At 53.9% G+C, this 22,410-nt stretch overlaps 1 protein-coding gene across 4 annotated transcripts in view; it reads right to left on the bottom strand.

The window, feature by feature from the left end:
- IGF1R (insulin like growth factor 1 receptor) overlaps window positions 1-22,410 on the bottom strand; it is a 230,519-nt gene that overhangs the window by 25,988 nt on the left and 182,121 nt on the right. For 2 of the 4 annotated variants that reach the window (XM_024561917.4, XM_024561919.4), the window contains exons 4-13: window positions 20,924-21,072; window positions 18,422-18,566; window positions 10,688-10,902; window positions 8,723-8,849; window positions 6,855-7,093; window positions 6,066-6,233; window positions 5,692-5,899; window positions 4,384-4,667; window positions 3,582-3,718; window positions 2,512-2,671 (exon numbers count right to left, since the gene is read on the bottom strand). In XM_024561917.4, the coding sequence (XP_024417685.1) occupies window positions 2,512-2,671; window positions 3,582-3,718; window positions 4,384-4,667; window positions 5,692-5,899; window positions 6,066-6,233; window positions 6,855-7,093; window positions 8,723-8,849; window positions 10,688-10,902; window positions 18,422-18,566; window positions 20,924-21,072 (1,832 nt within the window). The remainder of the gene's footprint in view (window positions 1-2,511; window positions 2,672-3,581; window positions 3,719-4,383; window positions 4,668-5,691; window positions 5,900-6,065; window positions 6,234-6,854; window positions 7,094-8,722; window positions 8,850-10,687; window positions 10,903-18,421; window positions 18,567-20,923; window positions 21,073-22,410) is intronic. The other 2 variants (XM_024561918.4, XM_024561920.4) reach the window with 1 other exon arrangement.

Here is a 22,410-nt window from a genome sequence, read left to right as displayed (position 1 = left end):
GCGAGTGCCCTGCAAGCTCTGAGTTGGGGCGCTGGTGGCAGTGGTGGCTACGGTGACTGAGGCCTCAATCCAGAGTCTTTTTTTTTTTTTTTTTTTTTTTAAGAGTGGGAAAGAAATATCCATGTGTGATTGGCTCTGGCACACCCCCTACTGGGAACCTGACCTGGCCTGCAACCCAGGCAGGTACCCTGACTGGGAATCAAACCAGCGACCCTTTGGTTTGCAGGCTGGCGCTCAATCCACTGAGCCACACCAGCCAGGGCTCCAGCGTTCTTTAAAGGGTGAAATTGAGGAGCCAGGTCTGAATGAGAAGTGGAGGGCTGGGAGGGTCCTGGCCTGGGTGGGGCACAGACTACAGGGCCACAGACTGAGCTCTGAACAAAGAACACAGAGGTGCATTGAGGTTAGCGAGTGCAACTTCGGTTTTGTGCACAGGGAGTGGGAGATGCCCGTGGGACACCTGGGTGGAGCCGCCTCCATGGGGATGGGATGGGACCTCACGGGGGACCTAGCTGCACCCACCAGTGAAGATCTCCCCCTGAAAACAGTAACTCTCGTTATTCTTTAAGGCCTCTTAAAGCTATTTTAATTTTTACATCAAAGACGTGTTTATCAAACAGCTCTCAAAATGGATGCAGGCTCTTTCCTTTGTAATTCTTGAGACAGTTCAAACGTTATCACTGCCTTTGGGAAGCCGGTGGAGTCTGTTCTCTCTCCGCCCGCCCCCCCCCCGGACTGTTTTTTATTTTGGTATCCTCGATGCCACCGGTCAGGTTGCACCGTGTTCCTTTCAAGTCTCACATTTCCTCGGGGACACGGAGAAACTGGAACATATCCAGGGACGAACAAAATGATTCAGCGACTAGAAAATGGGCCTCTGGCACTGGGCTGCATGAAAAGGCCTGAAGACCTGAGATGATTTAGTCTGGAGAAGGAAAGTCTGAAGAGGCATTCAGCGGGTTGAAGCACACAAAAGGTTCCTGCAAGGACCATCATTGCCAGAAAGCTTCCGAAGCTTCCAATACACAGGAGGAGACGAGACGGAGAGGGTCTTGTGCGACACAGGAAAGGCGGGTGTGCAGATTTAATATCCCTGAGCTACGTGCGCAGTTCTGCTGGGGAGATCTATCAGCAGGGCTCACTCACGGGGTGCACACGAGGTGGCAGTGGCTGCCAGGGGCATGTCATGTCTGCAGAGAGGCCAAGGTCACTGAAGCCCAGAAGCCAAGGCCACTGTTTGCAAGACCACAGCCACACAGCAGACCCCAGCCCCAGGCTCTGTTTCTGCGGGATGGATGCAGACAAGAGAGGAGAGAGCAGGCCGCCGCCCTAGGGATGGTCCCAGGAAGGCAGTGAGCCTGCGCTGCCGTGGGGGGCCCGGGATAACTGCCCAGAGCAGGGCACAGGGACCCCGTGGAGAACCGAGACTGTTAGCTGACAGGATTATCTGCTTCAGTGCCTGTTCACCCCTGAAACCTGACCCTGCAATTTCATTTACCAGGTCGGTCATTCTGATATGTCACTGTTGGGACTTCCAGATGGCCTGTGCACCTTTGATCGCCAGGAGCCAACCAGGTGGGCTGCTGGGTTGGCTGGGCCCTGAATTGGAAAACGGCACTAGGAGGGGCCGGGACACAGGGGACAGCCACTAGGCCCCCAAGCCACACCGCTGGGCCAGACGGGGCCACTCTCTCTTGTGGGCAAAGCAGCCAGAAACGACATTGTGCCAAATTCCACCCCACTCTCTGGACACAAAATAACCTAACAAATTGGGTTTCCAATAGGAAACAGTAGAAAGTCAGTATGGAACTAATAAGGGACTGGTATGTCACTAAACAAAAGACTGCATTTTCTTGGCCAAGCAAGAGAGCCCTTATTGTGGTTTATACATTTCGCCAAATTCAGTTTTAATTTCTGAAGTCCTCACACAGAAGGGCCTCCTAGGAATTCTGTCTTGTCAACGGTCCGAGCGTCGGCTCCGGACGTGGCCCAGCGTCTGTGCCACACGGTGAGCCCTGCGTGGGTTCAGTCATGTGGGCGCTCTCAGCACGCACCTGTGGTTTATTAACGGGCAGTGCGGGGACACTGTCGCAGTCTGTGGTGCCATCACAGAGACTCCGGCCCTGGAGCAGCTGGCCCCTGGGGTTCTGTCACCCTTACGAGCCTGAGCCCGGGACCTGAGCCCTAACTGGCACCTCTGAGGAGGCAGGAGGCAGATGGCCAACTCACCACTTTGTGAAATGCTTTAGACACAAACCAAGCCGAGAGCAAAGTCCTCTGCTGACTCCCTGAAAAGGGGTGCTCAGGTCTCCCCACCTGACAGGTAGGGGCCCCAAGTGCAGCCGCTCTGCAGCCCAAGCTCGGGGTGCTGAGAGGAGTGTGACCCCCCTGAAAGCTGGCCAACACCATTCCAACAGAAAACCAGAGAACTGAAGGGCCGGGACTGGCCAGCCCTCCCCAGCCCAGGCGCACGCACGTTCGCTTCCCCAGGCACTCCCCCGCAAGCCTTACTTTTGGCCTGGACGTAGAAGAACACAGGCTCCGTCCACGACCCGTTGCCAGACAGAGAGGTGGCCTGGATGCGGGCTGTGTAGTTCCCCGGGTTGAGCCGGTTCAGCTTGGCCCCTCCGTACTTCCTATACTCCTGCCTAGGCACACACTCCCGCTGGTCCTGGGGGGGCGAGACAGACAGGTCAGCTTCCCCCAAAGCAGGAGAGATGGTGATGCGCGTGGCCCAGCCCCGCACCTCCCTCCTCACAGGGAGCCCAACTTGCAGTGAAAGGGACGAACCCAAGCCTTACATGGCAGGCCTCCAGGGGCTCACGCACACCCAGGTTCTAACCCACAGGCGGCAAACGCAAGGCTCGCGGGCCGAATCCGGACCTCCACCTTGTTTTATCCGACCCGGCGCCTTATTTCTACCTGGCGGCAGCACCAAGCTCCTTGCCCCTAGTTAAGGAGTAGTTACGTTTATACAGCCCTAAAGTTACATCCGGCCCTTTGAAGGCAACCGTGAGACTAATGTGGCCCCCAGTGAAAATGAGTTTGACCGCCCTGTTCTAACCACACGTGGGTTTTGTTTTTGTGTGTGTGTGTGACCAAAAAAAGCTCCAGAATAAAAGTTATTAAGACCAATCGAGTCTACACTGAAAAATCATTCTGTGCAACAGTTTCCTGAGGGTGACAAGTCCAGCCCCTGGCATAGTCCACGCCTTGCTCAAAGACACGGAGCTGGAAGAAAGACCTACCAGGGGCGTCCAAGCTTTTGGTATCTCTGGGCCACTGGGAGAAGAATTGTCTTGGGTCGCACATTAAATACACACACGCTAACAAAAACTGATGAGCAAAAGCAAGGTTTTAAGTAGATTTATGATTTTTCCGTTGGGCCACATTCACAGCCACGCTGGGCTGCACGCGGCCTGGGGGCCGCAGGTTGGACACCTCTGAACCCTCACTGGCTTAGCCCTCAATGCCCTGTTTGAGGGCTTCGGCTCACCAGGAGGGACCCGTGTAGCACCGGAACCTATGCCATCGAGGACAGTGGACACACGCCCAGACACAGACCGCCGACCCCGCCTTACCTCGACCTGCGATCCATATTTTATCTCATACATCAGGATCAGTCCATTGGGATTCTCAGGTTCTGGCCATTTTAGAAAGATGGAGTTCTCAGGCTTCGGCTCCCAGGTCACCGGCCCGGGAATGTCATCTGCTCCTTCTATGTGACAATACAAACACGCAATGAAGTCGGGTTCCAGTCTCCCAACAGGGGTACCAGTGCCAGGCTGGCCTCTGAGCGCCCTCCCCTGACCCGGGACTGAGGTCGGTGACCACACAAAGTCCCTGCGAGCTGGCTGCTGCCACACAGCAGGGGTTTCGGAGCTGGAGCGATCGAAGGGCCTGTAAGTCTCCAGAAGCCACACGCAGGCACTTCCCGCTGTCCCCAGCAAGAAAGGGAACCAGCACGTCCCCCATCCCTCAAGATGGTGGAGGGCTGTCTGAGAGATAGGCAGCTTGTAGCTCACAAGGGGACAGTGGAGACCAAACCAGCAGGCCCTAAGGCTACTCCGGGAGCTGACCTTGAGGAGCGAGCGTCACTCTGAATCAAGGCCACTCGGGATTTCACTGAATCTGCGAGAACTCACGAGGGGCTGGGCACATTTCCCACAAACGAGGAAAAGGGCCGTGGACATGTGTGCTGCAAACCAAGTAGCAGAGGGAAACTTGACCTTGGGGCAAACTCCCTGCTCTTGAAACTTTGTATGGAGAGACCGGGATGGGAGTGAGGTCCCCATGAGTGGACTCCACCGTCCTGGAGCTGCTGGTCTGCCAGGCTGCCTATGGACGAGCACCCATTCTTTAATCAGCTGGATCACGCCATACCTGCAGGCATGGTTCTCGCAAAGACAAAGTTGGAGGCACTGCAGCCCAGCTTCTCGGCCTCATGGTTGCAGCTGTGGATATCAATGCGGTACAGGGTGAAAGGCCGGAGGTTAGAAATGACAGTTCTCTCCTTGTTGTCCACTCTGGTCTCGAAGAAAGGGTACTCCGTCTCCAGCTCCTCCAGGTCTGTGACGTTGTAGATGTCCGCCACCGTGCTGTTCCGAATCCGACTGGACATGGTGGTGTTGGCAATTTGCGCAACATCTCTCCGCTTCCTTTCAGGTCTGCGAGGGAGAGACAGACTTGGCTTATATGTGCCTCCACCTTTTCTGTCTCGTGTGTGACTCAGAGTAACAGAGAGGAGAGAAAAACCTTAACCTTGGAATAGAAGCAGCTATTCAGCTCTCTTGGCTAAGAACCAACAAATAGTAAGGGGATTGCCTTCTTCACTACTTATTTGGCGCTCTCTCCTCTGCACACTGCCGAGTCGGCATGCAGACTGCGCCCCGGCTCCCAGGGCACTTCCTCGAGTATGTGTCTTAACGGCAACACCCTGGGGTCACATCAGGACTGTGCCGCCTGGCCCACAGACCTCACGGGTAAGCACCAAAGCTGAGATTTATCAGGCGGGGAGGTGTGTGGCATCAGCTCAGAGAGATGGGGCAGGGAGGGGTCCGAGGCTCGTGGTAGTGGCTTCTTTGATGCCCTCTGAATATGGGGAAAAGCACAGATGCCATCAGGGAGCATGGTCCACACCCTGGACCCCCTCTGAAGTTCCTGCTGACCTCTCCCCTCCAAGGCCCCAGAGCCTACATTTATTAGAGGCCCGGTTTTGCCTCCTGGTGACAGTGACCGCCTGGGGCCTCCCCAAAGCCCAGCCCGCAGCAGGGACAGGGGCGCTGTCAGGGATTTGAGCAGGGCTTGGAATAACAGCTCCAAAAACAGGACAGCGAAAGGAGCTGTGTGAAGTCACCGAGGGGAGCCGGTCCCCACCCAAAAAGGCAGAAGAGGTGGTCAGAGAAGCCAGAGGGGTGACTCTTCTGAGGGCTGTGTGGCTGAGAGGCAGCTGCCCCCGTCACACTGGGAGCCCCACAGCACAAGCCCTGAGCCCCCTTTCGTTCGGGGCTCCCTGGGTTCTGGAGGAGCCCCACCCAACCAAGCTTGACAGCCAAGCATGTTCCTCCCTCCTCCAAGGTGACTTGGTTCTGCCCCGAGGCTGCCGGCCTGAAACTCCCAGGATGGAAAGACAGTGACGGAACCCGCCCAGGAGCCCCAGCTGGGGCGCATTTCCACAGATGCCACAGGCACCTGGGCACGAAGATGGAGTTGTGCAGGAAGTTCTCAAAGACTTTGCGGTACTCGGCCTCCTCCTTCTCGGCCTGCTTCTCTGCCTCGGTCTTGGGACAGGCGCAGCAAGGCCCCTTCTCTCCCCCACACACTTCGGTCCTGGGGTTCTCTGTCACCTCCTCGATGTCGATGGTGCCGTCAGCATACTTCCGGATGGGGATTTTGTCTGCTTGGAAAAGAGAGGCCCCACGAGAGTGGGGATGAAGGCCCAGCTCTCCTGCAGCGAGGGGATGGGAAGCCGATGCCCAGACTGGCCGTGCGCTGTCCCCGGCCTGCGTCCTGTAGGGGTGTGGCCAAGGGCTCCCAGGTTCAGCCCCCACACCCGCCAGCCTTACCTTTGGAGCAGTAATTGTGCCGGTACAGGTAGCTGTCCTGGGGCTGTTGCTGCCACCTGACAATGTAGTAGCTCAGGTTGCCATTGGGCAGAGACGGCGGGTTCCACTTCACGATCAGCTGCGAAGAGGAGTTCGACGCCGAGAGAACATCCAGGGGGATGGAAGGAACTGGAAGGGGGTTGGGGGACGAGAGACACTTCAGGAAACCTAACGGACCCAGGACCCAGGTACTCAAGGCGAACCGACCAGAAGCCCACAGTTCGGCCTGGGTGGGAGGACCGCAGGGGGCCCGGAAATGCAGAGTGAAGACGGAGCCTGGTTGTGAAGCATCAGCAGTGTGCGTTTCACTGCCGTGACACCTCCCTTTGTGACAACACACACAATTGAGCTGCGTGGGGGCACCCCAGGGTGAGGGGGATGACATCATGACATCGACTCAACGGCGAACTCAAACACTGCAGTTTTCTCACCCAGTGCAACCGCCATCCTGTGCAGGAGTTAACCCCAGCGAGTGGTAAAACTGAGTGACGTGCATTGCAGCTGAGCTGGTTCAAATGGCAAGAAGCCAAACAAAAGGGGGAAGTCAAAAGGGCCGGAGAGAGACAGACAGACAAAGACAGAGACAGAGACAGAGAGAGAAATAGACAGGCAGAAATAGACAGGCAGAGAGAGAGACAAAGGGAGAAACAGAGAGAGAGAGACACACAGGAAGAGAGAGAGAGAGAGAGAGAGAGATGGAGAGAGAGGGCGAGCGTGCACACTGCAGCCAGGGAAGCAGCCTGCCGATACCTGAGGCATTGGTGCGAATGTACAGGATCTCACTCTTGGCCCCGCGGATGTGGTCGTTCTCCACCATGGTGAGGGTCACGGCCTTCACGTACACCGCGTACTGCGTCCAGGGCTTCAGCCCGTGCAGCAAGATGCCAGGCTCCATGTCCTTGTTGGAGGGGAGGTCCACGTCCACCATGTTCCAGCTGTTGGAGCCACACGCGTCCTGACCGTCGTACTCCGTCACATTTTTAAAGGGTCTGAAAGATAAAGCGGCACAGCTCAGGGCCTAGGTTCAGGCTCTGACAGCGAGGCTCTCAGAAACCTTCCCCGGAGGCCTCGCACGTTCTGTAATGGAGATCCTAAATGAAAAAAGTAATGCATTCAATTAGAAAAATTTTGATCCTCCAAGGACATGCTTATTAATATTAGAGAGAAAGGCCAGGGAGTGGGGGCAGGGAGGAGAAAGAGAGAAACATCAATCAGCTGCTTCCTGCTTCCTGTACGTGCCCTGACCGGGGATCAAACTAGAAACCTTTTGGTGTACAGGACCATGGTCCAAGCAACTTAGCCACCTGGGCAGGGCCGCATTCCATGTTTCATGGAATAATACAATTAAGCAACTGGACTCCAGGTTTCACCACAGTTACGTTGCGCTACCAAATTTGGTCTGCAGCTTCAGAAAGAGCAAGTTCTGCAGTTACTGGGATTTGAAACGCTGCTCCATCACAATGCACGCAAAAGCAACTTTTCTCTCTCCCGAAATGGCATTTTTTCACCACTAAGGAAAAAAAACAAGCACAGTCATTTAATGCAAACATCAGCTATTGATACAGGATACCTTTGGGAGAACAGTAACTTGGCTACGGAGAAACAGCTTCTATAGTACAGCCCCCCAAATCTAATTTGCTCACAAGAGATTCAAATGGCTTAAGTGTCTTGTAACACGCATACGTTTCGTTTCCAGACTGTCTCAGAGAGCAGCGTCGGCTCTCTGGTGACATTACCCGCTGACGAAGCCGGGGCGCACTATCAAAGGGAACGAGTGTTTGTACCGACGCAGGGCCGGGCCGGGTCAGCCCACCGCCCGCTGAAAGGGCTGGCCGGTCGCTGGCCGCTGTCGCTGTGACAGAAGGCCAGGAGCAGCCCCTGCATACAGCGACACATAAACATCTCGGGCCACTCCTGTCACTGCTAGGGCCATCCCCGGGCCCCTTGGTGGCTCTGGTCCCAGCCTGGGGAAGCCAAGCAGCCAGGGACAGACCTGCGGCTCCGACATGGGACCTGGGCCAGGATGGGGACTGAGCAGACTGGGGAGCCACCCTGGCAGAGGAGACGATGAGAGGAAGAGGGACTGACAGCTGCCTTCTGGAGGGCTGAGTCACGGCTACTCAGGCAGGCGGATGTCACCCCAAGGCACAAGACGGGCCCCAACGGGTTCTGGGAGAAGTCACGAAAGGTTCAAGACCTCTTCCTCTCCATTCTCCCTCCAGTGGAGGGCCCATGACCTCAGGAAGGTCCCATGGGTAGAGGGACAGCAGTCAGACATGGACCTTCCCCGGGGGCCACCTCCAAGGGGGCCGACCATGCTGCAGGGTGTCCCCTGAGTTAGGGTTACTGGGCAGCAAAGTGACATTTCAACCCCGTCCTCCATCCAGTTTATGAATATTTAGACTGACCTAATTTGCTGAAAATCAAGCTTTTTCCTTTGGATTTATTTTATTCAACTTCCCCTCCCCACGGAAGCTAATGCTTCCCCAGTTGGAGCTGTGGGCGGCAGTGACAGACCACATGACTGTGGGGGAGGAGGGCACTGAGGATGGAGCGTGGACCTCCCCATCCACCGTCCCTCCAACAGCACGCCACCGCCACCACCATGCAGGACTCACGCTTCCTTGTAGTAGACGGTGAAGCTGATGAGGTCCCTGTAGTCTGGGGGCCGGTACCGGTGCCATGTTATGATGATGCGGTTCTTCCACGTGTTGGTGGAGGTGAAGTGCAGCACGTCGCTCTCACCTGGGGCGCAGAGGTACATCCGTGAGTGACAGACATGGGCGTCCTTCTCCTGCACATGTCTGAGAAGTCAGCTGGCCTGCACTGTGCACGCTGTCCCTTTCTGGACCTCGCAGTGGCTTCCTTATTTCCACTGAGGACTCAGATACAGGGTGGGGCAGGAGAAGGCTTACCTTGTAAGTACACACAACACAGTTTATTCTTGTACTGTTGCTTATTAGTTACTGTGTTATTTTCCATCCAAACTGTAAACCTACTTTCACCCCTCCCTGCATTTCACCACACGGAGCTCCCGGGGGCTCCTTACTTCGTCTCGGCACACTTGGTACAGATGTGAACTTGTGTGTGACTGTTAATCTGAAGGAGAAGGACCTCTTGACTGAGCGAGGTGGCCTTAGTTTCTGGCGATCCCTAAGCCTGGGCTCCCTCGTGGGCAGGTGAGGGCGGACCTTGAAGCCGGGCTGACTCTGACACATGATGGCCCCTGCTCTGCTCCTGTGCAACCAGCAAAGACGGGACAGACCAGGTGTGCCACAGAGGGGACTGTGCTTAGTAGGCACTTGGCGTCACACCAGAGGGACACGGGAGCTCCTTAGAGGCCTCCAGCTAGCAGACCTAGGATGGGGACGTATTAGGCGCCGAGAAGCACAATTGCATCTCATGGAGCTTTCTGTGCTCTGTGCAGGTGAGCCTTTGCTTTGTCTCATTCCTGTGACCAGACCGAAACCTGGATGGGGACCAGAGCCGGGTGGGTGACCTCTCAGTCCCAGGACCCAAAGCTCTCCTAGGAGGTGTCCTTTTCCCCCCCGCGTTTGCCTGAACCCCACACACCAGCCCTAGCAAGGGCTAAAGGCAGTCACTAATGAAAGACGTGGATGGAGATGAGCAAAGTGTCGCAGTTCCTGCTAAGGTGTTATGTAGCCACGAACAGGACCATTTGATTTTCAAAGAGAAGGAAACGGGTCCTGTACACAGGATCGGACAGGGTAGACGGGCTGAGTCTGACCTGGTGAACTCTGACACGCGCACATCTGCGAGGGCTTGACTGGGGCTGGTGGCGGGGCCGTGAGGGGGGCGTGAGCCCAAGTGCTGGCTGTAAACACGAGCTCCAGCTGTGTGTCAGGTTTCCTGGCCCTCAGAACCCTTCCAGAGCAATCTGAGTGTCTGTGCAGGAAGTCCAGACACCAGCAGCACAGGCCCATGTCAGACGCGGGTCATTTCCCAGACCCTCCTCCCCTGCAAGTGCATGCACACGCATGTGTGCAAATCACCCTCGATCGTGTAAACGACTTGTTTTTCTTAACACCCTTCGCTTATTAAAAGTTGGGGGTGGGGAGTGCTAGAGGGTAAGGGGGCCAAATAGCTGGTGACGGAAGATGGTGTGAGTAGGCGCGGTTGGCACACGGTGCAATACACACATCACGTAGCACGGGATCTATATGACCCTATTAACCAATGCCACCCCGACACATTGGAGAAAAGAAACAGTGGTGATGGGGGTGACGATGTCCTTTTCCGACCCTACCCAGCCCAACAGCACCACGACGTTTCTACAGCAGCTTTACATCCCAGGTCGGATGGGAAGGAGCGAGAGACCCAGCTCTCCCCCGAGGGAGAGTGTGGCGGGCCCCCTGTGTGCAGACCGCTAACCGTGTGTCGTGCGGCACTGCTCTCAGACCCCAGCACGAACCCACTCCTAGACGGTCAGAACCCTCACACGGCCGCTAAGGGAGATTTACAGGCAAGCGAGGGGGGACCACAGACAGAAGGCCCGGATTGGAAGGGCGCCACCCACCCGCCCGCCCTGTTGGGGTCGCGGGGGTTCGCATGCGCCCACTCACAGGAGGCTCTCTCTCCGTTGTTCCTGGTATTTATGTCCCCTTTGCTCTGGCGCCCTTTGGTCCCCGTCACTTCCTCCATGCGGTAGATTTCGGAGACACACAACTTGGGGTTGAAGGCGAAGTACATCTTGCCTGCTTTGATGGTCAGGTTGCGGTGGTCCCAGTCCCACAGCTGCTGCAGGTTCTGGTTGTCGAGGACATAGAAGGAGTAGTTCCTACAAGCACAGAGACTGGCGTGAGCGCCCTCAGCCCTCTGCATCCACTGCCCACCCGCCTGCCAGTTACCCTCCCAGGCCCTCCGTGTGGTGGCTCCAAGCTGCACGGCCTTTGCCAAGGGTGAGGGATGGCTGGAGGGAAGGGGGGTACCAGGCAGAGGGGGGAAAAGGGAGAAAAAATTGGGAAAACTGTAATAGCACAATGAAATATATTTTGTAAAAAAGAATGGACAGTTACCATTAACAATGGCAATAATAGGGTTCAAGGGCAGCATACTGAAATGGACAAGATGCTAATTCCACGACCTCTACTACGAACAAAGAATGCTTCCCACAGCCAAAGAGGTTATTCAAATCATCCCCCAGAAACGCCTTTGGCTCTTTCTCTCGGTGCAGAGCACGTTCCATGCGCTGGAAATCCATCCACAGGAGAGCAGATACTCTCTGCTACCCACTTGGAACGGCTTACACACCGGCTATGGGACATCTGCCGTTATCCTTGGGGCTCAGTCCCGTCCCCGCCGTCGGCAGCACGGGATGGGGAAGGACAGAGGCTGGGACAGGAGGCAGGCTCGGTGGTGGGCCCGCCCTGGGTCTGCTCCCTCCTGCAGACTCACCCCGGCCTGAAAAGCCTCAGCTTCCACCCCTGGAGAAGATGAGGGTGGAGAAACCATCCCCTGCTGCACAGCCCCCCTGGGCCACCCATCCAGGTGAGAGCGACTCCGGGTCCAACACAGTTTAGTGAGCTCGGAGCTGCATTTTGGGGTACTGGGCCCCATCCCTGGGATTTCTGATTAGCAGGCCTGCGTGGGCCAAGAACCTGCATTTCTCACCAGTGCCCAGGGGGAGCCGACGTTGTTGGCTCCTCACTGACACCCGTACCAGGACCGCTACAGGCCTGGCCAATCCTCAGCCTGGGTCCCACTCATTTGCACAAAAGCAAAAGTTACAGTTAAAACACTGTCAAGCGGACATGGGAACTCCAGAGTGATTTCTGGGGTGGGGAGCAAGGCCAGGCAAGGCCCTTAATGCCTTTCGTAGCCTGTTGACTTGCTCGCAGGACACCACAGCACACGAACAGGTGTCATCTGAGCTTCTGCTGGTGTTTAGAGTCCAAGACCCTGATGCCCGAGGGAAGCCACGGAAGGGAGGTGGCGTCCGCCCCACCAGCCTGAAGCACACCCCCGGGGATGCAGGTGAGAGCCAGTGAGCCAAATTGAGTCCAAAGGCAGTGCCTCTGATCACCAGCCAGGCCCCTCCCAACCACCGTGAGGCCCCCTGGGCCGTGGGCCACCAATCAGGTGGCAAAACCTTGCAAGTCAGCAGTCCTTTCCTTCCCGTAAGGCTCACTCCCTAACACATACACCTGCCGGAGAGGGAGCATAAGACACGGCCAAAATGAACCTAGATGCGGGATACGCAACACAGGCTGTGTGTACAGGCCGAAGGCGCAGGGACGTGGCAAGGTGACATTCGCCAGCCCCAGAACCGTCCCCACCTCTCCGTCACTGCCAGGTGCGGGCGATGCTGCCGAAGGCAAAGGCATTCGGGTCGGCATTCATACACACGAAGGATGCATTGACAGGTGGAAACGGATCCTCCTATTCTAGGCCCATTCTTGCCCACAGAGTCTTTCCGAGTCTGAAGGACCCCACTGGGTCCGGCTGCTCCCCAGGTCCTGAGTGGGCCCCATGGGGCAAAATCTCCGTTGGCCCAGAGATATCTGGGACAGGACTGAGGACCCACCAACCAGGTCCAATTGCTGTCTCCGCCCAGGACGAGGCTTCTTTTCAGTAAACTGATTTCCCTAGCATGGAATAGAACTGCGCCGAAAATACCTTCTGAACAAAACATGCTTCTCCCCACGGGAGGGAGCGTGCATTCTAAATCAGGAGTTTGACACATGAGTGGCAGGCACACGGAAATTCTGTGTATGTGATTAAACGCTTTGAAAAGCAAGATTATCTTTTTACAGTAAACACAAACATTTTTTACAGCGCGGAGAAAGCCGGGGGCCAGGATGCCAGCACCAATAAAACCCAGGCGTTACAGAGCCTGCCTGTGTAAGTAACAGGGAGAAATAAACCCAGAGCCCTTGTTAAAATAATAATCAAGGCATTCTTGAGCTGCCTGTCAACACTGTGCTTATTTTTCAACCCCGGCTTCCCCTGGATCCCTCCCCTGATAAGAGGAGAATTGAGAGACAGCAAAGGCACAGAGTTGCCTGCATACCTGTAACGCGCACACTCATGCACACACGCATGTGTGTGCACACTTTGTCCCTGTTTCCTAAAGGAACTGGCTGGTCAGTCAGTTATTCGGTAAGGGGGATCTCCTCCTTGTTTCTAGGCTTACTGCCTTTGCATCCAAGGAATATTTTTTAAAATTCAGTTACCGGTTTATTTTTCTGTAGCGTACCCAGGCTCCGTGTTGCCTGGGTTTTGGAGATGCCGAGAGGTTCTGTGACTTTAAGTGAACGGATGTACGGCAGCACCAGTTACATCTGAGCTAAGTTCCTGCCGCGGCATCTCATCACCGTTTGGATGAAATGCCGCAGAAGGAAACGACCTGTTGATCTGAGGCCCTGTTGTATTGGAATCTTGGCTCCCTGCCCTCTCCACGTTGCAAAAAATGTGTGTTTCTGGACAGGGCAGGCCCCCTCTGCCACTATACAGACAAACAGAGGCGGTGGGAGTGGCGGGGTGTCTCCCCGAGGACATCTGTGTATTACCCGCACTGATGTTCTGAATGCCTCAGCTGTTTCATGTGTGCCTCCAGGCTCGGGACCATCTGACCAGCAAGGTACCCCATCACCCTCTCGCTGCCTGCTGCTATGACGGGCAGGAAGGATGGAGACGCAAAGGAAGGCAAAGGGCCATTTGCAGAGTGTTGAGAAGACAGCCTGGGTCCAGGATTCGGAGAACTGCATTTGGGAACCCAAAGATCAGGGTCTGCACGCATCGTCTCTTCCATCTACTAAGCGACCACTGTAGGCAAAGTATTTATTCGGCTTCTCCCGGGCTGAGGCGAAAGGTGCTGAGCTCGTGGGCCCAGCTTACAGAGGGGGGAGGGACACCCTCCAGCCCCTGCTGACAACTGAAAGAGAATCTGCAGTGCCTACTAATCCTGCTCTTGTTTCTCAGAAGAGACCACCGCCTCTTTCCAGCGGCCTCTAGGGGGCGTCAGAGCCCAGAACACAGGGCTGTCTGCAGCCTCCCAGCAATCTGTCATGCACCCAGGATTCTGCCTTTTCACAGATGCTGCCTCCAACCGGTCAGCACTGGGCGGCTTTACACCTCATCCAAATGGCCCCGCCCCCATACCCAGGGTCTGCACCCACCCTGGGGACCCAGCAAGAGGGCAGGGATTTACATTCAAGTGGCACTAGGCACCAAGCATGCTCAGGAAATGTGTCCTCTTTGAGTGGTTTTTCTTTTTTTTTTTTAATTTTTATTGTTATTCAGTTTAAGTGGTTTTTCAACAGCTTTACTGCAGTGTAATTCACCTCCCCCAAACTTGCCCATTACAAATGCAGGTTCCGTGAGTTTCGGTGAATTTGTACAGTGGTGAGACCGTCCTCACGAGGCAACCTCAGAACGTGGCTACCACGCCCAAGTCCCCTCCTTGCTGGAGGTAGGACCCTCTCCACCTCTCCACCACTACCCCCAGCTGTCACCGATCCGCTGTCTGTTTCTGTCGGGTGTGCAGTGAGTAACACGTCTGCAAACATTCACATACAAGTCTTGTGTGTGTGGGGGCACGATTTCCTGTCTCTGGGTAGCTCCCGGGTAGAGCCTGAAACTGCTGAGTCACAGGGTTGATGGTCTGTTTTTTGAAAAAGTCCCAGAGAAGAGTTCAGAGTGCAGCCCCACGGCAACCCGACCCAGACTTGCAGGAAGCAGGAGGAAGGACCCAGGTGCTGCACGGTCAAGGGGTGTGGATGGGAGCAGAGAGAGGCCTGAGTGCATCCGACAGATTCAGTGCCTATTACCCACCAGCTCCACCTACTCGTATCCTTTCCAGGCTGACAACCCTTGGTGGCAACAATAACAACAAAATCTGAAACTTGGCCCTGGCCAGGTAGCTCAGTCAGTTGGAGCCTCATCCTGATGAGTCGAGGTTGCAGGTTGGATCCCCAGTCAGGGCACATACAAACAGCAACCAATGAATGCATAAGTAACTGGAACACAAATCAATGTTGTTTTTTTTTACTTTCTCTCAAAATCAATCAATGAATTTTTTTTTTTAAAGTACGAAACTTTAACTGCTTACTTATTTGATGCCATCAGAAAATAGGGCTGTCCAGATAAAGGAATTACCCAGCAAACAGTGAGGTTCTCTTTCTATTCAAGGGCTTACCAATAAGCTATCTTATAAAAGTCTCATATGTGTACAGTACAAAATCTGTTTCCAGAGTGAGTGATGTCTTCAGGGGAGCCATGGCTGCTGGAGTGCTTTGGGGCAAACCGATGACTGCCTGACGTTGCCTGGGCCCAGTCCCTGCACCCGACTGCCCTGCTACCTGCTCCAGTGTGATTCCACCACACATGTCAGCAGCTTGCACGTCAGCTCACTCCGGATGCAGACTTTCACTCCAGGAAAACGCTTGCACAAGGAAGCATCTAGGAGCAAAGCTTTGGGGACATGCTTTTGAGAAAGAACAGCAGACAGCAGGTTGGCTTCCAGTCCTGGCTGCACCTTGAAATTACCTTGGAGCCTTCAGGAAAGCAGTGAGGCCTGGGTCCCACCCCCAAATATTTTTATTGGGATGGAGTCCAATGTGGGTATCAGGAATTTTGAAAAGCTTGCCAGATGATTCTAACGTGTAGGAAACTTTGGGAACCACTAGAAGAGAAGTTACCTTGGCTCACAACCAAAAACAGACAGAAATGAAATGTCCCAAAATTCAATTTCCAGACAGCGCTGCTAATGCTCCTCTAAGTCAGACGCCGGGCTTACTTTCCAGGACCTGCCTAACTGCAACCCCCACACCTGGGCGCACACCACCTCACGTAACTCTGATGCCACCTGCCTCTCCGGCAGCATCTGCCAAACAGGTCCCAGGACGCCCTGACTCGTTGCCTTTGCTCCGGGTGCCCCATCTGGAGGGTGTTCACCACCCTCTGTTTTCCAAGTGTCTCCGGAAACCCTGCAGGGCCACATCTTCTAGGAAGCCTGTCTAATCAGTTGCATCTGATAGCTGGCTCTTTTTTTTTTCTTCACGCTCTTGGCACGTTCCCTTTCTTACCCTTGTAGCGTCTCACAAGTTCTGCCTTGTACTTATCTGCTGATGGTACTGTTTTCTGCTCTCGCTCTCTCCGACTCTCTCCTGCTTGCCAGAGGAGGGCAGCTGCTGAAGGGCTGGACCTCGCTCTCTTACAAAGTCTGAGGAGGAGATGTGACTACGCGCATTGCGGTTACTGCTCAGGCCGCCCTGCACGTAGCTGTGGGGCGGTCATCACACGTGAGGATGCCCATCCGGCCATGGGCGTGGAAGGCAGGTGAGCAAACCCTTCCTAGCACCCTCGCTAAAGAGAGACCCCCCCCCCAACCCAAGAAACAGCACCCAGAGAGAAAAGGCTGGAAACCCTGCATCCTCAGGAGACAAGGCCTACTGATCGGCAACAGGTTGGGAAAACCCGAGGTCCGCCTGCCCTTCCGTCACCTAAAGCGCTAACGCGGGGCAGGGCCCTGGAGCTTACCTGCACTCAGAAGTGTCCCTGACACCTGAGTAATGACAGGCACCCTTAAAGAGACCCCACTGGGACTTCAGATTTTATACAAGTTTCAGATTATGAGACGCACCATAAACATTCTTGCACATGAAAACCAGACTTTTGTTTTCAGGTTCCTTTAAGTGCATAATACTTTCAGCGAATGCACACCAAAAAGGTAATCACATCATGTCCTAACCGCTAATAAAAGTTAATTAGACACTCCTCTCAGCTTTCTGTGTCTATCATGTGCTCAGCCCGGGGTGGGGAATGTGTATCCTTACGCAGCAGGAAAATTCGCAGACATCAGTCTGCCTGAGAAAAAGTGCTCACCGCCAGCAGGGATCCCAGAAATCTGAAACTACTTGGGCAAGGAGGAAAAAAAAAAAAACCTGTGCTAACACTCACTTTAAAAATTGGATGCAACAAACAGTAAGCCCCACCTCAGAATGGCAGAGCCCGGGCCTGCCATCCCAGTGACATGGGCACTGTGGCAGCCTCCATGGACCCGCCAGGAGAAAGGCATTTCTCTGAAGCATCAGGGTTCCCCGTGGGGAGGGTAGTGTGCTTTCCAAGGATGGAATGAGGGGCTGCCCTCTCTCCTTCATGGTATCAGATAATGGAATTTTAAGAATTTAAGACCGACTGGGAGTTCATCTGAGAAAAGCAGGGTGGCCGTCAAGAGACCCTGATGCAGTAACTCTATCCAGTCAGGATAGCCCACCGCTAAGGAGGGCCTTTCCCATGGCCTCCCCACCGCTTTCTGCCCTAAATTATTTCCCCAAATTCTCTTCAGAAGGAATTTGCTCATTGATGGACATATCCTTTTATTTGAAAGTGTTCGCTTATGGCCTGGCTAGAGCTGCACTGGAAAGGGGGAACATGCCCTGGCTGGGTGGCTCAGTTGGTTGACGTGTCGTCCCGTGCACCAAAAGGCTGCAGGTTTGACCCCCCGGTCAGGGCACATGCCTAGGTTGCGGATTCGATCTCTGGTGGGGACACATATGGGAGGCAAACCATCTATGTTTCTCTCTCCCCCCTCACCCCATTCCTCTCTCTCTAAAATCAATAAACATATCCTTGGGTGAGGATTTAAAAAAAAGAAGAAAAGGAGTCGTGGGAAGAGAAAAGTCTACATGCAGAGGCACACACAGGAAAACTACTGGCAAGAAACCGTGTGTTCGACAGGCACCGGCTTTTCTGCACCCCCAGCGAAAAGCCTCGGACTATTTAAAACCTTCTCGCAAAGCCCATCTCTGCAGCAGGCAGAGAGTCTATCAACAGCATGGATACTAGAAGCTAATCAATAAAAACAATTTTGTGAATCAAGATTTCTTTATAACCAAAGAATTGTCTGTACGCCTCCAAATCCCTTAGGTTCCAACAGGTTTAAAAGACAGCCTGGTTTCTGCGCAGCAGGCACAGCACCTGGGGGCCAAGAGGGGTCATGTCGGGGATGATTCCAGAGAGGGTGGCACTTCAGACCCCTTTCTGTCGCACTTGGCATGACAAGCCTCCAAGAGCCTCCTTATCTGTGGTTTCTGTGGTCGCAGCCAGACACGCGGCCCTTCACTGGTGCCTGGCACCAGTGTTCCAAAGCCGCGTCCTGGGGACAGTGACTCGGGACTGCAGGGAAGCCTGCAGAAGGACACAAGCCACCCCTCAGGGCGCGCCAGTTCAACCACGGTGTCCTCCCTCCTCCTCCTTCACAAGGAAGGGCCCTGCGCTGAGTCACACGGAGCTGTAAACGCACACTGCTGATCCCGTGAGGATACCACACTGCCCCAGAGCTCCAGAGCACTTACCCCTCGAGCTGCTCCTCTCCCAAGATCAGGCGAAGGTTCTTGAGGAAGGACAAGGAGACCAAGGCGTGGGAATGGCGGATCTTCACGTAGCCCGTCACCACCTCGATGAGCCCCATGAAGTTCTCCAGCTCCGAGGCAATGTTATCTGCAGGACAGGGGGCCGTGTCACCGAGGGCTGGCTGAGCATAAGGACACACTGGGATTCTCACCACCACACTTGGAGAGCGGTTCCGTGCCAAGTCACGTTGTGGGGGGTGACACGGAGACACACGCAGGCTGCTGGCACAGAACCCACTGCCCCTTGTCAAAAACTGCTTCCCCAGGCCTGACTCCTGACCCCCTCTCCCAGGACAGGGCCCGGGCAGGGGCCAGGGGACGCGAGTTTCTAGAAGGCTGGACACTCGCCCACCCGCTGATGAACAGAATGAAGAATCACAAATACCAGACTGCCAATCAGCTAAGGCTGACACATCTAGGGAACGTCTTTTAATACCCTCCATCAACAGCCGGCGCCGCCCTGCAGACAAGGGCAGGACTGGGTGAACACCGTCCTGCAGCCTCACTACCGCCTGCCTCCGCGGCCGCTCTAGTTCCTAGGATACCGGCGTCTGTCTGCATTTGGACATCCCATCCCGCTAGGCCTGCAGGAATTCACACCCAACATGTCAGGGGTGGCTGGCTACCTGCAGGGGATTCTGAGAACTCCGTTTCTGCACGCCAAACTTTTCCGTGGATTAGTCTCGCAGATAGAAACTTGTTGGGAAAATAGTTGCTGATACATATGTAAAAATGATGGTATGTAAACAGTGTTTCCTTTCAGCGTGTTTAGCAGTAAACTCTCACAGTAAATAAAACCCCCACACTTCAGTTCCAATTACACCAGAATCATAATACAGTGCTGTAATGAATTAGGAGTTGCTGGACTAATGGGATTTTACTGAGTATGATTTGTGAAGACTTATTTGATGCAAGGTCATATTTTACTTGGAACTGATAAAAACAATGGTACTGTCCTGGAGGGTATGACTCTACTAATAACGTACAGTTTAATGGCTTTCCAAGGGACATTAAGGAGAAATTCAAGTTGTAAAGTCTAGAGGTTGCTGCAATTGATGTTGCAAGGAAATGATCTTGAACTTTAACTGTGAGGCTGGATGTTACGCCTTACAGTCGAGGGTGGGGGCTGCCCTTGCCAATGCCACGTCCCTCACCCCAGACCTCACTGACGTCCTGCAGTGGACACCAGCTGGAAGGCACATTTCATCATTCAGCACAAACAGCGCCCATTCCTCCTGAAATTATGCTTCTCCACGGACTTAATTCATGGATCACATTTTCATCTTTGGGATAGGAATATCTTTAAGAGCAAGTTTAAGCACTTAGAAAGTATGTTCTAGGGATGAACAGATCTTGTTAAAGTAAAGAGCAAAAACCAAAGCTTTACAAGTACCAGGGGGGTGTAGAAAACTCTAGCCGTGTGGGCGCAAATTTATCTCTGGTGTGTGAAGGGCTGAAAAATGTGAGGGAGAAAAAAGAGAGGCATGAAAAAAATGGAAAAGAACTAAGCAAAAATCAGTTTCTGCTGTCTCTAAACTATAAAAATATAGCTCACTCCTTTACCAAAGAGCATTAAGGAAAAGTAAATTCACAGAACAAATAAATTAGTCATTTTTTCCCCTCAAGCGATAACAGCACTTTCTTCACAAAAGAATTTCGGGGGGGAAATTCCTTTTCAACCTCAAGGTCTTCTTACTATATTTATTCCAGCTTATGAAACTATCAGGACCTTGACCAATGGCCCCACTGCAAGAAGCCCTTGTCCGTCAAAGATCAGAAGTAAAAATGTCAAGAGCACATCCACAGGACCTGGTTCACGCAAATGCAATCACCAGAAAGCCACCTACCGCCCCTGATGCTCCCCCGCAGGGGCGGGGGTGTGGGGGTGCGGGCAGACCAAAACAGTAAATGCAGAACGACACCCACAGGTCTTTTTGGCTCTCAGAAGTCGATCCGGAGAGCAATCGCTCTTTCGGATTTCGGAACATTTTAAAGTGATATCATGAACCCTTCCCTTTGCCCAGTCTCCTTAAACAGATCCAAGCAACCAAAACTCTTTGGGCTGCAAGCTGTGTGGCTTTAGCTCCCACTGGGGACTGCTGAGTCATCCCTCCAATCCATCGTCCCTTCTAGGGTTCATGTGCCCGGACACGCATCTCCTGCGCAAGAGGCGACTCACAGAAAGATGAGGAATGGCCCTTTGCAGGAATAAACTCCAGGCCAAGGGCCAAAAACCAAATAACAAAACAAAACAAAAAAACAGATTGCCTTTCAATGTGGTTTTAAAGGTGAGGCGTTAAGCGTAAGACTGACGGACCCCGTTGTTTTTAAAGGCCGGTATTTCAGGAGGGAGTCACGGACGGGGAGGAAAAAAGCATCAAAGCACCAGAAAACCAAGGGAGCCAGCCACCTCTTCCGGGGGGCGGGGCGGGGGGAGATACTTACTGCCCCGGCGGATGTTAATGAGCAAATTGCCCTTGAAGATGGTGCAGCCTTGGAGCATCTGAGCGGAAGTCACTGAATCGATGGTCTTCGTCTTCTTTTCTTCATCGCAGACTTTGGGGCAAGGGCCTTCGCAAGGGATGCAGTACATGCTGTTGGAGATAAAGAACCGACCGCAGACACGGAGGTCAGAATGTCCCCTTGCACTGGAAAAATCGTAAGGACCTGCTTTTACTCTAGTCGTACACATTATGAACACCAGCTGCTTTGAAGCGTTCAAGTGGTCCCGCTGTAACCCATCCCAAGCCTACCCAGGATCAGCCATGCAGACTGCAGACAGAGGGAAGAGCGCGCTGCTTATTTCAGACAAAACACACGATGCATCCGTGAAACATGCGTGTGTCACAGGGCTGGCACATGGTGAGCCAGCTGGCCTCGTGTGGGGGAAACAGCCTCCCAGAAAGGAAGCGCTGGGGGCTTCCCAGGAGAGTGAGGCTGCTCTCGGATGCCACCGCTCCTGCCTGGCGCCCCCTGGAGGTTGGACAGGGGCAGCAGCATCTCCACCACTAGGAGGAGTCCTACTCCTGCAGCCAGCATGGGGGGAAAGCCTGGTGAGGCCTTCTGGAAAGACCTGGGGCACTGTGCAGGCCTTACTGTCCTGCTAAAGCACAGCTGAAATTGTCTGACAGTGTTTTGCAGAAACTTGTAAATTGATCCAAATGTTGTTTTCGCTGCACACACAATAAGAGCCGTGAACTTCCACTACTCTGTAATGAGCTCCTATTTCAAATGCTGCCCCGAACGTGTGGCAGACCACCAGCAGTCAGGGACTGGTGCTTGTCCTGCCTACCTACCGTTACTTAGGAAACGGTGAGCAAAGCGCTAACCTAGCTGCTGAGCCTCAGAGCGTGGATCAAAATTTGGGTTGATGTCCTAACCAAATAAATGGCACAACATTATGGGGTGTGTAAATAATAGGATGGTGAGTTGGAGAGCCATTACATTTTATACCACGAAGTTTAAAGGGGCATTGCATGATCTTTTAAACTTTATGAAGATTAAAAAAAAAAAAAAACTTTCAAGACAGTGTACATTATTGCTGTTTTCATTAATGTCTTTCCTCCCCCTGGAATTTTATTGTGTATCTAAGGCGAATGGTGCAGGGCTGTGTTTTGTCTCAAAGCTTATAGGCGAGCAAAATTTCCTCTGGTGTTTTCCTCTTTCACGTGGGGAGAGTGGGAGGCAAGCTTTTCCAGGGAACTGGGCCGACCACAGGAGACTTCTGCTGACATCAGAGTGGCAGCTGATTGATGTCCCTCTCCCTCTCTTTCCCCCCCCTTCCCTGGAGGGAGGAAGGAAGGAGGGAAGGAATCCACAAAGATTGCTCATTTAGGGACCCGACCCACGTCCCTAACTCCTTCCTGACACCCTCTGAGCTACTCTCCATCCCTATAATTTGTCGTTTTGAGAATGTCACGTACATGGAATGC

The sequence above is a fragment of the Desmodus rotundus genome, chromosome 10, assembly GCF_022682495.2.
Source record: "Desmodus rotundus isolate HL8 chromosome 10, HLdesRot8A.1, whole genome shotgun sequence".
Taxonomy (NCBI): domain Eukaryota; kingdom Metazoa; phylum Chordata; class Mammalia; order Chiroptera; family Phyllostomidae; genus Desmodus; species Desmodus rotundus.
The sequence above is the reverse complement of the archived record's forward strand: the minus strand, read 5'-3'. Positions and strand labels throughout refer to the sequence as shown.